The sequence below is a fragment of the Brassica napus genome, unplaced genomic scaffold (genome assembly GCF_020379485.1).
Source record: "Brassica napus cultivar Da-Ae unplaced genomic scaffold, Da-Ae ScsIHWf_441;HRSCAF=672, whole genome shotgun sequence".
NCBI lineage: Eukaryota > Viridiplantae > Streptophyta > Magnoliopsida > Brassicales > Brassicaceae > Brassica > Brassica napus.
This window is the reverse complement of record NW_026016518.1, coordinates 60985-76093: the sequence shown is the minus strand read 5'-3', so window position 1 is coordinate 76093 and position 15109 is coordinate 60985. Positions and strand designations below refer to the sequence as shown.

The following is a 15109-nucleotide window of genomic DNA, read 5'->3' as shown; positions in this document are numbered from 1 at the left end:
TGTCCCGGCTCGGTCGCTACGTAGCGACCGAGTTCGAGCCAAAGCTCGGTCGCTACGTAGCGAGCGGGCTTGAGCCAAAGTTCGGTCGTTGCGTAGCGATCGAGCTCTTCCGAACATCGATACAACACCAGTCCATGCATTCTCGTCAAACCTTCAAATGCCATCTCCCGAAGACCGTAGCAAGCTCAGTCCATGCTTTCCGCTATTCTAAATCAGCGATCAGACTTTGCGAATTAAAAACGTGTCGAGTCAGAAGACAGCCCAAAGGGACCTAAAATACGACTCGAGGCACATCCTATGATTTCTTAACCAAAAGCCCGTAAACCAGAGCTCAGTTTATGCTTGGTCCACAAGGAAGGATAAATGTCAAGTTTCCGCGGATAAATACGGAAGTTTTGAAAATAATTGTGAAGATCGGGAAAAATGGAATATCTCTATTTTTATGCTATGACGGCTTAAGGGCAGAAGAGTAAAAGCGTAAACCAACCTTGGAGCTAGTATATAAGGAGTCCTGCGCGAGGAGCATGGAGGAGAACTTTTTCAGAGCAAACTTAGCACTTAGAGCAATTTAGGCATTTTTCCGTTTTTGTTATTTTGAGCTGCGACTCAATTAGGTTTAGCTGTCTTAGGGTTGCTAGAACTAGGAATCTCGCCGACAGCTCTCGAGCCCAGGCCTATACCTTGTTGTAACGCTCATACGCAAATTCGGAAATAATATCTTCTTTGCTCTCTTCTTCGATTTCTTATACTTTATCGTTGTTATTCTCGTGTTCTGATTGCTTGACGTGTGGTATTTAGCAGATATCCGGGTCCTCTGGGAAATTAGAGTTTTCCTAGTTTCCTTATTTAAACGGAAATCAACAGTGTGAATTTCGGTTCCCACAGTTTGGCGCTAGGAGGGGGGAGTACGGATCAATCTATCTAACCTGCAAAAGCCACATCACACTCAATCAGACATGTCAACTAACGACGCGGATAACGTGCAGACTCTCCTTAACGGAGGTAGAGACACCGATCTCCACACTCCAGCAGCGGACGTATCTGCGGCCAACGCACAAGCCAACGCCGCGACGCTCGAGGAGTTTAAAAAGATGTTCGCCACATATGAGAAAAGGTCGGAAGAACAGGATAAGCTCATGAATACCTTGACCAAACAGGTTGAAACCTTAACGGCAAGGACCCAAGCAATCCGTCCCCGCGGAACCACCAAAATCTGCGGGAAGAGGCTCAACTTCGCTACCCCACTCGACAGATCAGGAGTCGCGCGGGAATGACCTTCCAGTCAAAACCCTAGCGAGAAATCTCCCATCGAAAAGGGGAACCCTGAAAGTCTTCCGCCCCCTGCAAAGGACTCGGAGGATAATGAAGCCGAACGCATTGACCTGGATCCTAGTGATGTAGTTCTAGCAACCCTAAGACGGTTAAACCTAATTGAGTCGCAGCTCGAAATAACAAAAACGGAAAAATGCCTAAATTGCTCTAAGTGCTAAGTTTGCTCTGAAAAAGTTCTCCTCCATGCTCCTCGCCCAGGACTCCTTATATACTAGCTCCAAGGTCGGTTTACGCTTTTACTCTTCTGCCCTTAGCCGTCATAGCATAAAAATGGAGATATTCCATTTTTCCTGATCTTCACAATTATCTTCAAAACTTCTGTATTTATCCGTGGAAACTTGAAATTTATCCTTCCTTGTGGACCAAGCATTAACCGTGTTGTGGTTTACGGGCTTTTGGTTAAGAATTCGTAGGATGGGCCTCGAGTCGTGTTTTAGGTCCCTTTGTGCCGTCTTCCGACTTGACACGTTTACTACGAGTTCTTTTGATAAAAAACGAATTTTCCGCGGTTTTTAATTCGCAAAGTCTGATCGATGATTTAGAATAGCGGAAAGCATGGACTGAGCTTGCTATGGTCTTCGGGAGATGGCATTTGAAGGTTTGACGAGAATGCATGGACTGGTGTTGTATCGATGTTCGGAAGAGCTCGATCGCTATGCAACGACCGAACTTTGGCTCAAGCCCGGTCGCTATGTAGCGACCAAGCTTTGGCTCGAACTCGGTCGCTACGTAGCGACCGAGCTTTGCTCGAGCGACTTGGTCAGCCGATCAACCACAACCCATACTGCATCTTTCTTATTCCTGGTCGTGGGAAACCCAGTCATAAAATCCATTGTGATGTGATCCCATTTCCATTCTGGTATGGGTAGGTTCTGAAGTAGACCACTGGGAACCTGATGTTCTGCCTTCACAAGTTGACAAGTGGGACACTTAGCCACCCACTCTGCAACATCAGATTTCATCCTCACCCAATGGTAGTACCTTTTCAGATCCCTATACATCTTGTTCAGTCCAGGATGAACTGAAAACTTAGACTTATGAGCCTGTCTCATAATCTCTTCTTTGAGTTCCTTATCATTAGGAACACTGACCCTCCCATTGACCAAGATGGTACCATTGTCAGTTGTCTGGTACTCGGTCTTGTCATTGGCGGCTACCTTCTTTAGATTTTCATCCAGGCCCTGTGCTTGCCTGATCCTGGTCAGGAGATCGGCCTGGTTCACTGCCTCCAACCCCAATGGCTCATCTGAACCAACCAAGGTGTTGAGGTTCAAGGACCTGATCATCCCTTCCAGTTCATCCGCCTCCCTCTCAGATGACACTTCAGCCCTTCTGCGGCTCAAAGCATCAGCCACTAGGTTAGCTTTCCCAGGATGATAAGCTATGTCCAGATCATAATCTGCAACAAACTCCATCCACCTCCTCTGCCTTAAGTTTAACTCAGGCTGAGTGAATATGTACTTCAAGCTCTTATGGTCTGTGAGTATTTGCACCCTGGCACCATAAAGATATGATCTCCATATCTTTAATGCAAATACTACTGCAGCCATCTCCAAATCATGGGTCGGATAGTTACCCTCATGCTTCCTTAACTGTCGGGAAGCATAGGCTATCACCTTCCCATGTTGTGTCAAAACACAACCAAGACCGGTTATGGATGCATCCGTATACACCACATAAGGCTGATCAGCCTCAGGCAACACCAGGACAGGTGCATTAGTCAACATGTTCTTGAGTGCTGCAAAACTTTTCGCACACTCCTCAGACCATGTGAACCTCACGTCCTTGCCTGTCAGCTTAGTCATAGGTTGAGCTATGCTCGAGAACCCCTTGACATATTTCCTGTAATAACCAGCCAACCCTAAGAAGCTTCTAACTTCCGTAGCATTCTTTGGCTGTGGCCATTCCTGGATACATTTGATCTTATCTTGATCCACTGAGACTCCTTTATCAGACACCACATGTCCAAGGAACCCAATGCTCTTCTGCCAGAAACTACACTTGCTTAGCTTAGCAAAGAGCTTCTGTTCTCTCAGGCGGCCCAACACCGCCCTAAGGTGTCTTTCATGGTCCTCCTTTGTCTTGGAATACACGAGTATATCATCAATGAAGATGATCACAAACTCGTCCAAGTATTCCCTGAAGATGTCGTTCATCATCTTCATGAATGCAGCAGGTGCATTGGTCAGTCCGAACGGCATAACCACAAACTCATAGTGGCCATACCTAGTTCGGAACGCTGTCTTCCTCACATCATCTGGTGCAATGGGGATCTGATGATACCCAGAGGCCAAGTCAATCTTGGAGAACCACTTGGCTCCACGGAGTTGATCCAACAACTCATCAATCATGGGTAAAGGGTACTTGTTCTTCACAGTCACCCTGTTCAAACCCCTATAATCAATGCACAACCTAAAGCTACCATCCTTTTTCTTAACAAATAGGACTGGTGCTCCCCAAGGTGATACACTAGGGCGTATGAACCCCTTCTCAAGCAACTCCTCAAGTTGCTTCTTCAGCTCTGCCATCTCAGCTGGTGCCATTCTATATGGACTTTTTGATAATGGGGCCGTTCCAGGTTCCAATTCAATGATGAATGGGTCAGCCCTATCAGGGGGAATGCCCTGTAGTGCCCCAAACACATCCTGAAATTCCCGAACAAACGGTATACCCTCTGGGTCACAGGCCCCTACAACCTCATCAGTGTAAATGGTAGCCAAAAAGGCCTCACAACCATTTCCAAGCATCCGTTCTACTTGGACTGCTGAAACCACCAAACTACAAGAGGTTGGCTTGATTCCTTGGTACTTAATCGGGGGTCCAAACTCGTTCTCAAGTTGCACCCTTCCCCGGTGACAATCTAGAGTTGCCCGATACTTTCCCAACCAGTCCATGCCCAAGATAACTTCATGATGCTTGAGGGGGACAACAATCAGATCTATAGGCATCGGCCTATCCAAGATCACCACAGGGATGTCCTTAACCAGACCGAGTGAGTTCATAACTTGCCCTCCGGCCGCACTCACTCGTTCAGGACCATCCCATGTTCCATACTGGAACAAACCTTTTCCTATCATACTTGGACTCACAAAACTATGTGTAGCTCCAGTATCAAATAATGTGTGTGTTTCCACACCACCAATACTTAAGGTCCCTACACAAGACCCATCAAAGTATATCTATCCATCCTAGGTTCCATACCATGCAATTCTACTGGAATTGTAAAAGTAGTAGTCTAGAATGTTACCAGTGATCGCTTGGAAAGGCTGAGTCCCATCCACATCCTTGGATAGCTCATACACACGAGGTGTTGAGGTCTGGCCTCGTCCCTGGACTGGCCTGCTAGCCTCTCCACGTCCCTTACTTTGGTTGCCTTGCAACTTAGGGCAATCCCTGCGGTAGTGGCCCTTCTGGCCGCAGTGGTGACAGGTCCTGGACTCACCCAACGGGCTTGGACAATCCTTGGCTGAGTGATCCATCTTACCACATCGAGTACAGGCACCCATGGCCTTCCAGCACTCTCCACCGTGGTATCGACCACACTTAGGGCACTCTGACCTACCACTTGAGGTTTTACCCTCCTCGGTCGAGTCCCTCTTCCTCTTCTTGTCACCACTCTGACCCGAGGATACCACCAAACTCTTCAGCTTCTGCTTACCCTCCTCGGTGAGGTTGGTCTCCAGCAAGGCCATCCTCTCAACCAACTCAGAAACCGTGTGGAACTTACAAACAGAACAGTAGGTTCGAAGTTCCACCCTTAGGCCTCGGATGAACCTTCGGACTTGAACCTTCTCATCCTCCAGTTCTCTTCCCACATACCTCCTGAGTCGGTTGAACTCTTCTTCATACTCACGAACAGTCCTCCGTCCCTGAGTCAAGTCCAGGAACTTGGACTCCAAACGATCCCACGCCTCAGCAGGAAAGTACTTATGGTTGAACTCAACCTCAAAGTCAGCAAAGTGCTCAATGGTACCATTGGTACGCTTGTCCAAAGCTAACCACCAATTATGTGCATCTCCCTCCAGGAAGTGTACTGCTATGTCCTTCTGGTAATCCTCAGGACATCGTGTGGACTTGAAGTTTCGAACCAACCTGGTTCTCCACTCGTCCGCCTCCATAGGATCAACACTTCCAGCAAAGTGTTTGGTTCCCAACTTGGAGATATGCTCCAGCACCTTCAGGTAGTCCATACCATGCACTGGCCTGACCGGTGGGTCTATCTCAATCACCTCAGCCACACGGCTAGCACCAACATCAGCCACTCCAGCAGCAACCCAAACCGGGGATTAGCCTGTCCCACGGACGAGTTCACCAATGGTGTGAACGCCTGTGTCAAGGAGGCTATCTGAGCTCCCATGATCTGCATAGCCTCCACCAAGCCCCTTATGGTCGGCTCAATGACCTCCTCGGCACCAGTGACCCGAACATTGTTTGCATCAACATTCTGGCCACTCCCAGCACCAACGTTGGACGACCCAGTATCGTCTCCATGGACTTGCTCTTGCTGCTCGTCCACATTAGTTTCATTAACCTCAGTAGGAAGAGTTGGACCCACTGGAAGTCCGGTTGCATTGTCCACCTGCTCCACCAGAGCGGGTAGCACTGTGGTTGGAATGGTTCCAGCTGGTAACACTCCGGTCTGTTCAGCACCATCCTGCCCCACTGCTCCAGACGCTCCAGTTGCCTCCTTTCCTTTCCGAGATTTATACCTTCTTGTACCCTTAGGAGTTACAAACACAAACACAAACAAAAGGTTAGTCCACAACTGAACACACAACCTCAATCACTCCTAAGTTAATCAGTACAAAAGATTACTTAGAACCCAACAATCTCACCATGAGTCCAAACGGCCAAGTGTGTGGTGAACCAATAACCCAACAAATCCTAGAATCAAGAAGGCTCTGATACCAACTTGTAAGACCCGATCCTGGATTCCCCAATCCAACCAGACCGCGGCCTCACCAAACAATGCAACCAGTTTCATTTACATATTCTAGTTCAAGTGTTAAATAATTCTAAGTCTTTTTCAGAGTTTTGAGTTTCCAACATTCACACTTAAACAATCCAACATCGACTAGGGCAAATAGATATTTCATAGATAATAACCAAGGTTCATACATCATTCATCATCCTAATAAATAGATCACACACTAGAATCGCATAAGTTCACAAGTTGCACAATAGGCTACAATAATTACACAATTTTCAGAATCAACCCAATCACCACCCATCTTCCCATGGCCGCGGTCCTCATGGTGCTTTTCCCTTACCACGGTCCATTTCTGGTCCTGGATCCAACACAAACAAACACACAATCACAAGGTTAGATTACAAAACAAGAATCAGTTCACATTGCATGGTCGGATCCAATCTAGTCAAGAACAATCATCAAAAATGTCAAATCTGACCCCTTTAAAAAGAGATCCAAATACCAAATAAAATTCATGATAAATCATGACAATTCAGAAGAAAAATATTCCCATAATCAGATTCAAAAGAACTGGCTCAGATCATAGTGATCTCGGCCATGAACAGCCCACACAAGAACAAGGGGCTTTCATGGGGATTTGATCAGGCCAAGGCCTTAAGATCGATAGATCCTTCCCTGTAATATCATAAAACAATCCATAGTACAATATATATGAAGAAAACAGAGTAGAAGAAGTCAGAGTAAGGAGTGGCCAATCGATCCAAACCGGCCAGACTCACACGGCCATCATCCGCGGCCTTCTCCGGTTACTCTTGGCCACACCTCTCACCTTAGGAGTTCGGTCTCCAGGGGCGACTTTCTTCTCTTTCTCCTTTGCCTTCTCCTTGTATTTCTGCCTCAAATCCATCCTCTTGATCACACGCCCAAACACACCAGGAACACTCAAGAACAATCTCTTGGATCAAATCGGCCAATCCAAGGTTTGTGTCTCTCTTTCTCTCTTGAATTTTCTCTGTGTTTCTCTCTGTGTGAAAGTGAGTAAAAATCGACCAGAATGGCAGAAATGAGAGAGAGAGGACGACTTAAACTGTCCCCAACCGCCTGGGTGAACAGTTACCAAAAATCACATCCCTTCTTCCCAAAACCGTCCCATAACCGTCCCATAACCGCCCATTGGCGGTTTCTCCCCTTTTCTTCCTTTGACAAATCGATCACTGAGCCTCAGCTCACACTCTGGAAGCTTGCCCACTCCCTGTCCCAAGCCTAAGACCAATTTGGTCGAACCGTCCTGCACCCGGACACCCGGCTCGCCCAGTAACCGTCCCGGACTCGTCCACACTGATCCGAACCAGAACGCACCGTTCACCGGATTGAGCTGACCTCCAGCTGTTCCCAGCTGAGTGAGCTAGTCCACCAGCTCCTGTGAGCTGAACAGATCATGGTGAACTGAATACCAGCTGAACCGAGCTGATTGAACTCAAACCAACACTCGTCCAGCTGCCTAAACACTCACTCAACTCCTTTACCCTTGTTTCCATCGTATCCTGGTTAAGCCTCAGCTGACTGATGCCCTTAACCTTCATTCAGGGCCATGATACGCTTGTCTCAAGGTCTAATGACCTGACTGGTGCGTCTCCCCGCACCATGGCCCGTCCGGGCGATCCTATCTAGGATCGGGGACATGACATGACCGCTCTTCATCAAGCTCCGTCTTCATCCGCTCCATGTACTGAACAATACTCGAGGAAGAAACAGAGAGCTGAGATGATGAGGTTGAGATAGCTTCAGAGGTACGACCGATACCATACCGACGACCCTTCTTAATAGGAACATTCTACAAAAGAAGAGTAGAAAGATTTTAAAATTTTATAAGAACTATAAATATAACATGTTAATATTCAAGCAGCTGGATTTGAAGTAACCGATCCAACATCTAACTGAAGAAGAAATAAACTGACTCGGTTTCTGTTTTGCTATATATAAAAGTCACACAACCTTTAACTGAATTCAAACTGACAGTTCTACTGAAGTGAAACCAAACCTATATTAGGAGCTTGAGAACGAATCCTAAAATTCTAAGTTATAGGCTGGAGAAAAAAAAAAACAACTGACCACATAAAGTAGACATACCTCGAGAACCAGTTGGTTGATCTCTTCGCGGGACAGCATGTTAGAAGCTGTAGATCCATCATTCGCAGACAACTGATGAGACTGCTGAAGTTGTGCTTCTTTGTCCTCCTTCAGCTTACTCAGAGTTGCCAACAGCTCTCTCGCAACAGGATCTTGCACCTCACCGGTTTGTTTATTGGTGTGCATATCCCTCATCAATTCTAACCAATCTGGTGGCACACCACCCCTTTCAGCAGTCTTCCAATAAACACACAAATGATATAAGAGTATCAGTTCAATGTATATGATGAAATTAATAAAGTTGAAAAAAAAAATACCGCTTACCATTTCTATCTCACGTTCCTCTCGTGTCTTAGCACCACCATTGTGTACTGCTTCACCTTTTCCACCACGCTTGCTTCTTCTATTAACAGAATTGGTAGCTGCAATATGTGCAGTAGCATCGAGCTGCCAATAGGCTTTAAACCCGTCCCACACATCTTGATTCAGACATATGGGTTTATCCTTCTTCAGCCTCCACTTTTTCTTCCACTCAGTCACGTTGCTCGTGTACTGCTTTCTAGCCTGCAAATTAAAGGCTGTCCGCACATCATTGGTGAAAGCAGGGTCCCAGTTCCAATCTTGCTGCAATGAACATGCAAACACAACAAACATATGCATAAGTCGAAATTAATCTGTAACCAAGCGGACATTTACATTACAAAAAGACATTACCGCAAATGAACGGAGCCACATCTTCTGAATTTCTAATGGAACATGTGCATACGTCGGATAAGGCAACTCAAGGAGACTGTGAAAGCATTTCAAAATCGACTTGCAAATTGCATTGCTATTTCTTCGCCTAAACCTATAAACAATGAATACATAAGCAGATAGCAAAACAGAAATGATTAGATTAAGAGTAAAAATTTACCAGCTAGTATTTGGTTCTCCATTTGGGCTCAGCTTAGGAAGCAACTCTCGTCCTGGTGCCAGCAACAACTCGTTCAGTAACCTATCCTCGATGATTGATGCTGGCTGTGGCTGAGGGACACTTGTTCCTTGTGCAGCCGGGGAACCCAGACCAGCAGATGAGGAAGATGGAAAAGAACCGGCGAGAAAATCCGCATAAGACCTCGAGTTAAAAAAAAATTAACACTTAGAACAAGAAATGAAATGTTTTTGACAGAGAGTTAACAACATAACCGATCAAAATCTATGTACTTTTAGAGTTTTAATTACCACAACCTATAAGAAGCTATCAACATCATACACAAAAAATCATTTGACAAAATCAAAACCGATGATTCATTCACACGAAGCAGACCAAGAATCTATCAAAATCATAGACGGGAATTTTTTCCATAATCAAAACCGATAATCAAGCATTCAGACGAAGCAGGACAAGAAGCTATCAACATCATAACGAGAAATCATTTGCCCTAAAACCTAAACTAAACAAACGAAACTCATAAAACTTACATCTTTCGGCTGAGATTTTCGAGAGAGAGAGAGGGAGAGAGATGGGAATGAAGGGACGGCGAGATCGACGGAGAACGGCGGGGGAGAGCGACGGAGAACGGCGGGGGAGAGCGACGCAGAATGGAGGGGGAGATCGACGCAGGTCGAGATCGACGGGGATGAAACAAGGAGGCGATTTCGTCGAGAGGGGGAGGATACGGATTAGGGTTAATGCGTTTCTGGATTTATATATAACGCTTTCCGACCACCATAATGGTTGGAAATCGGTCAGAACATTCCGACCGAAGCCAGTCAGAAATCCGTCGGAAATTGAATATTTTTTTAAAAAAAAAATCCGCTTTGAATCATTCATTAAAATAAAATAAAACATATGAAAAATATTTTATTTAAAAGTACTCAAACTTACTAAAAAATATTTTCTCTTAAATATTACAAAATATATAATATCTTTCTAACTTATAAAAGTTTTTAAAAAATATTGAAGATTTTGTTTTTAAAAAAAAAATCCGCTTTGAAACATTCATTAAAATAAAATAAAACATATGAAAAAAATTTCTAAAAAGTACTCAGACTTACTAAAAAATATTTTCTCTTATACATTACAAAATATATAATATCTTTCTAACTTATAAAAGTTTTAATTAATCCGAATTTGATGAATATTCTGAAGAAACCGAGTCTTCGTTGAATTCTCCTTTCTCCGACTCCGAATCTGAGAATACTTCGTTGTCACCTACACCAGTAAAATCAACAACAAGATCGATTTCGCTTCCATCAACATGAAGATCACCTATGGCACTGCTCGAGGATTGTTGCATCGCAGCCGTATCCGAAACTCCTTCCAATTTCTCCGTGGAGTTATATGGGTCACGGTGACCCAAGGGTCTTGTTTATTCCTCACACGAGGATACCGAATATAAGTTACTTGATCAGCTTGTGAAGCCAGAATGAACGGATCATAGTTTGCAAGACTTCTTCTGGAATGAACTGATGTTACTCCAAACTCGTCAATTCGTACACCATATCCAACGATCGGGTTGTACCAATCAGCAAAGAAGGCAACACACCTCAAATTAAGGATCCCCGGATAGTGAATCTCCAATATCTCACGCAAAATACCATAGTAGATTACTTCGCCAGATCTAGCAGATATACCATGATTTATAGTTGGCTGCGTAGTGTTTTCGCTGAAAATCTTAAAAGCATATCCACGCGTGCAATACATCGGGTACGACACAGCAACAAATTTGGGACCAAGGGCCAACTCCTCTAACCATGGCTGAATAGGATCTCCTCTAGACAAGAGAAACCTTACCTGCATAGTAGTCACAAATTTAAGTAATGCACCATGTACAAAAAATCAAAAATTCAGAAGTAATAGAGAATAGATTTGAAAAACTTACATAGAATTTTAGCCAATTTACAAACTCGTTTTCTTTTAGTGCAGAAAGCTGATCTTCAGTGTAATTAGGATATGCACCCCTTATTTGCTCCATGTAAATCCTGCCATTGAAATCATAATTAGTTACAAATTTATTTACAAAATAGGATTCTTAATATATCATACTAAAACATAACTACCTTTCGTATGTCATTACTTCTTTGCAGTTTGCTAAAATGTACTTATGTAAGTGCATGTGCTCTTGTTCGGTGAGTCTTCTACTTTTTCCTTTTCCACTTAATCGACCAATTTGGGAAAATATGGTAGGCACCTCGACGGGATAAACTGTTCTCTGCCCTCCATCATCATGTCTTGATGGTTTTCGACTTTTAGTTTGTACTTATGGGGCAAAATAGTAAGCAGCGAACTGGGATGTTTCCTCATTGATGCTTTGTGAAACAATAGAACCCTCAACTCGGCTTAAATTTTTCACTTTCTGCTTGAAATGATACATAGAACGCTCAACCAGGTACATCCATCGATATTGAACCGGGCCCCCAAGTTCTGCTTCTCGAGCGAGATGGATTGGAAGATGCTCCATAACATCAAAAAAGGAAGGTGGAAAAATCTTCTGGACATTGCATTGGATTATCGGAATCATTTCTTTCAAGTTTCTAATTCCATCTGCTGTTAATGATCTCGAGCACAAATCTCGAAAGAAAGCTGCTATTCCTGTAACAAAGAAAAAATTATGTTAGATATGAAAAGATACTATGTAACAGGTGAAGAAGTTATTAAATACTAAATTTACCTGCAATTGCTTCATGTACATGTTTTGGAAGAAGACCAGCGAAGCAAAATGGGAGAAGACGCTGCATCATGACATGACAATCATGACTTTTCAAACCAGAAAACTTTCCTTCTTCGCGATTAACACAGTTCCTTAGATTTGACGCATATCCATCTGGGAATTTGACGCTATCTATAATCCAGTCGAAGAACTCTTGCTTTGCAGCTGCATCTAACCGATAAATAGGCATTGGAAGTCTTCCTCTCCCATCCACGTGGAGAGATTCCCGGGCACATATATCTGGCAAGTCTAATATGGACTTCAGGTTGTCTTTCGTCTTTCCCTTGACATTGAGAATGGTATTCATGATGTTGTCAAATATATTCTTCTCTATATGCATCACATCTAAATTATGCCTAAGTAGATGGTTCTCCCAATACGGCAACTTCCAAAAAATACTTTTCTTGTGCCAGTTGTGATGTTCGCCATATCCATAAACTGGATCATGCCCATTTCCCCCACATTTAGCTGTCGATTCCACACCAAAATCTCTGAGTTCAGTCAGGATAGATTTTCCATCTATTTCTGGTGGCGGACCATCAAACACCTTTTTGTTCTTAGTAAACAAAGTAGTGCTTTTTCGATACGGATGGTCGTGGGGTAGATATCGTCTATGACAATCAAACCAACATGTCTTCCTTCCATTCTTCAGTTGAAACGCATCTGTGTTATCTTGACAGTAGGGACACGCTAATCTTCCATGTGTTGTCCATCCAGATAACATTCCGTATGCGGGAAAGTCACTTATGGTCCACATAAGCACTGCACGCATTATAAAATTCTGCCTAGCAGATATATCATACACTTCAACTCCTTCGGCCCATAGCATTTTCAACTCATGAATCAATGGTTGCAAATAGACATCAAGGGATCTTTTAGGATGTGCAGGACCAGGAACTAGAATTGTGAGAAAGAGAAACTCTCGTTTCATGCACAATGATGGAGGTAAATTGTATGGTGTTACAATAACTGGCCAAAGAGAATATTGTCTCCCATGGCTTCCGAACGGGTTGAATCCATCCGTACTTAATCCAAGGTAAACATTTCTTCTCTCAGATGCAAAACTATGATACACTGACTGAAAATGTTGCCAGGCTTTCGCGTCTGATGGATGAGCAATTTCTCCATTGCTGTTGTGTTCACCATGCCATCTCATAGCATCGGCGGTATGTTTGGATTGGTATAACCTCTTTAGTCGGTCTGTTATTGGCAAGTACCACATTCTCTTATATGGGATTTTAGTCTTTCGACTTGTTTTTTGAAACCGTGGTTTGTGACAAAATCGACAACTAGTACGATCAACATCCCTTCTCCAGTATAGCATACAGTTGTCGATGCAAACATCTATCATTTGATAGGGCAAACCCAACCCTGAAACTAAGTTTTGTATCTCATAATAGGTAGCTGGTGAAAGGTTATCTTCCGGCAATATATCTTTCACAAAACCAGCTATCGCATCAACACAATCTTCGCTTAAGTTATAATCTGTTTTAATAGACATCATCCTTGTTGCAGCTGAAAGAGGTGAAATACCATCTCTACAACCATCATATAACGGTTGTTTTGCTGCATCTAACATATCATAAAATTTCTGCGCTTCAAAGTTTGGTTCCTCTACTCTATACCTATCTTTAACCATTTGAACAGTTCCTATATGTTCATCTAAGCCACCTTGTTGTTCTCCTAACCCCCCCCCCCCCATGTTATCTTCTTCACTAGCACTACCGAAATTCACCATAGAATCAGTTTCACCATGCGAATACCAAACTTTATAACCCGCCATAAATCCTCTACTATATAAGTGCTTCCATACACCACTAACTGTACCAAATCTACGATTTTGACAAATTGGACAATTACAGTACATCTTACCCGTTTCCAAAGTCCTCGGCTGGTTTGACGCAAATGACATGAATTGTTGAAGACCTTCCGCAAATTCTTCTGTCAAAAGTCCAGTAGATGGATCTTGATGATTGTGATCCATCCAAGACCTAAAATATTCATTATGATTTGAGGAAGACATTTTGTATTGTAGAGAATTGTTTTTTAGAGATGAATCTGTGAATGAGCCAGGACCGGCGTCGTGATATTTAAAGAAACATTTCTGACCACTTTTGACCGTTTCTGACTGATTTCCAAATTGGAAATTTCTGACCGATATCCGACGACAAAGTTCGGTCGGAAAACGGTCGGAAATTTCTGACTGTTTTCTGACGACTTTGTAGCCGTAGGAAAGTTCTAACCATATCAGATTTCTGTTGGAAATCTGTCGGAAATTTCCGACCAAAAAAATATCGGTCGGAAGCTCGGTCAGAAAAGACTTTCTTTCTTGTAGTGGTATAGACGCTGCGTCTGTCGAAGAGAGTTGCATTCCACTGTTCCGGAGGTTACCGAACGATCATCCTTTCATCAATCCTCTTGCTCCGTTACCCGAGGACATCATTGCGGTGAGGGATCTTCTTAGGAGTGGTCCCTTCTTTTGGACTTCCTTTAAGCCGGAGAGGATTCGGAAGGCACTGAGGTTCGTGCATCCTGGTCCTGCCTCGGTTGCGGACGCGGGAAGCGACTCCGAACCTGACGACCAGGATCCCGTTGTAGCTCCAGCAGCTATGCCGGAGTCGAGCTCTTGGAAGGGAAAGGATATCGACCTTGGCGACATAGAATTTTTGATGGATGATTCTATGCTTCCAGGATGGGATCCGAACCTTGCTTATGGCGACGGGAGTGGCTCGAGCGAGGTCCCTATTCTGGATTTCGATGATTTCTTTGCTGGTCTGCCACCGGGTTTTGATGCTCCTCCACCTGCGAAAGAGTCGGCAAGGCCGAAAGTCATCGCGGAAGGGTCCCGAATAATCAATGGGGTATGATTTTTTCGAAAATATTTGTGATCGCCTAGGTATTTCCTTTTATGCTTACAATGCGTTAACTGGTTTCGCAGGGCCTCAACTTGCTTGGCTCGGCCATTGAAGCGAGCCATAGGGAGGCAATGGTCTATCGTTTTAAAGCGGAGAAAGCGGAACGAGAT

The 15109-nt window shown here is 44.0% G+C and overlaps 1 protein-coding gene across 1 annotated transcript; it reads right to left on the bottom strand.

The window, feature by feature from the left end:
• Nucleotides 1-10494: 10494 nt before the first annotated feature.
• On the bottom strand, nt 10495-13723 carry LOC125603976. The gene is made up of 6 exons (XM_048774657.1): nt 12807-13723; nt 12046-12695; nt 11768-11966; nt 11257-11356; nt 10779-11168; nt 10495-10701 (listed from the first exon to the last, which is right to left on the bottom strand). The coding sequence occupies exons 1-6, from the start codon at nt 13721-13723 to the stop codon at nt 10495-10497; spliced, it is 2463 nt and encodes an 820-aa protein (XP_048630614.1).
• Between the last annotated feature and the right edge of the window lie 1386 nt (nt 13724-15109).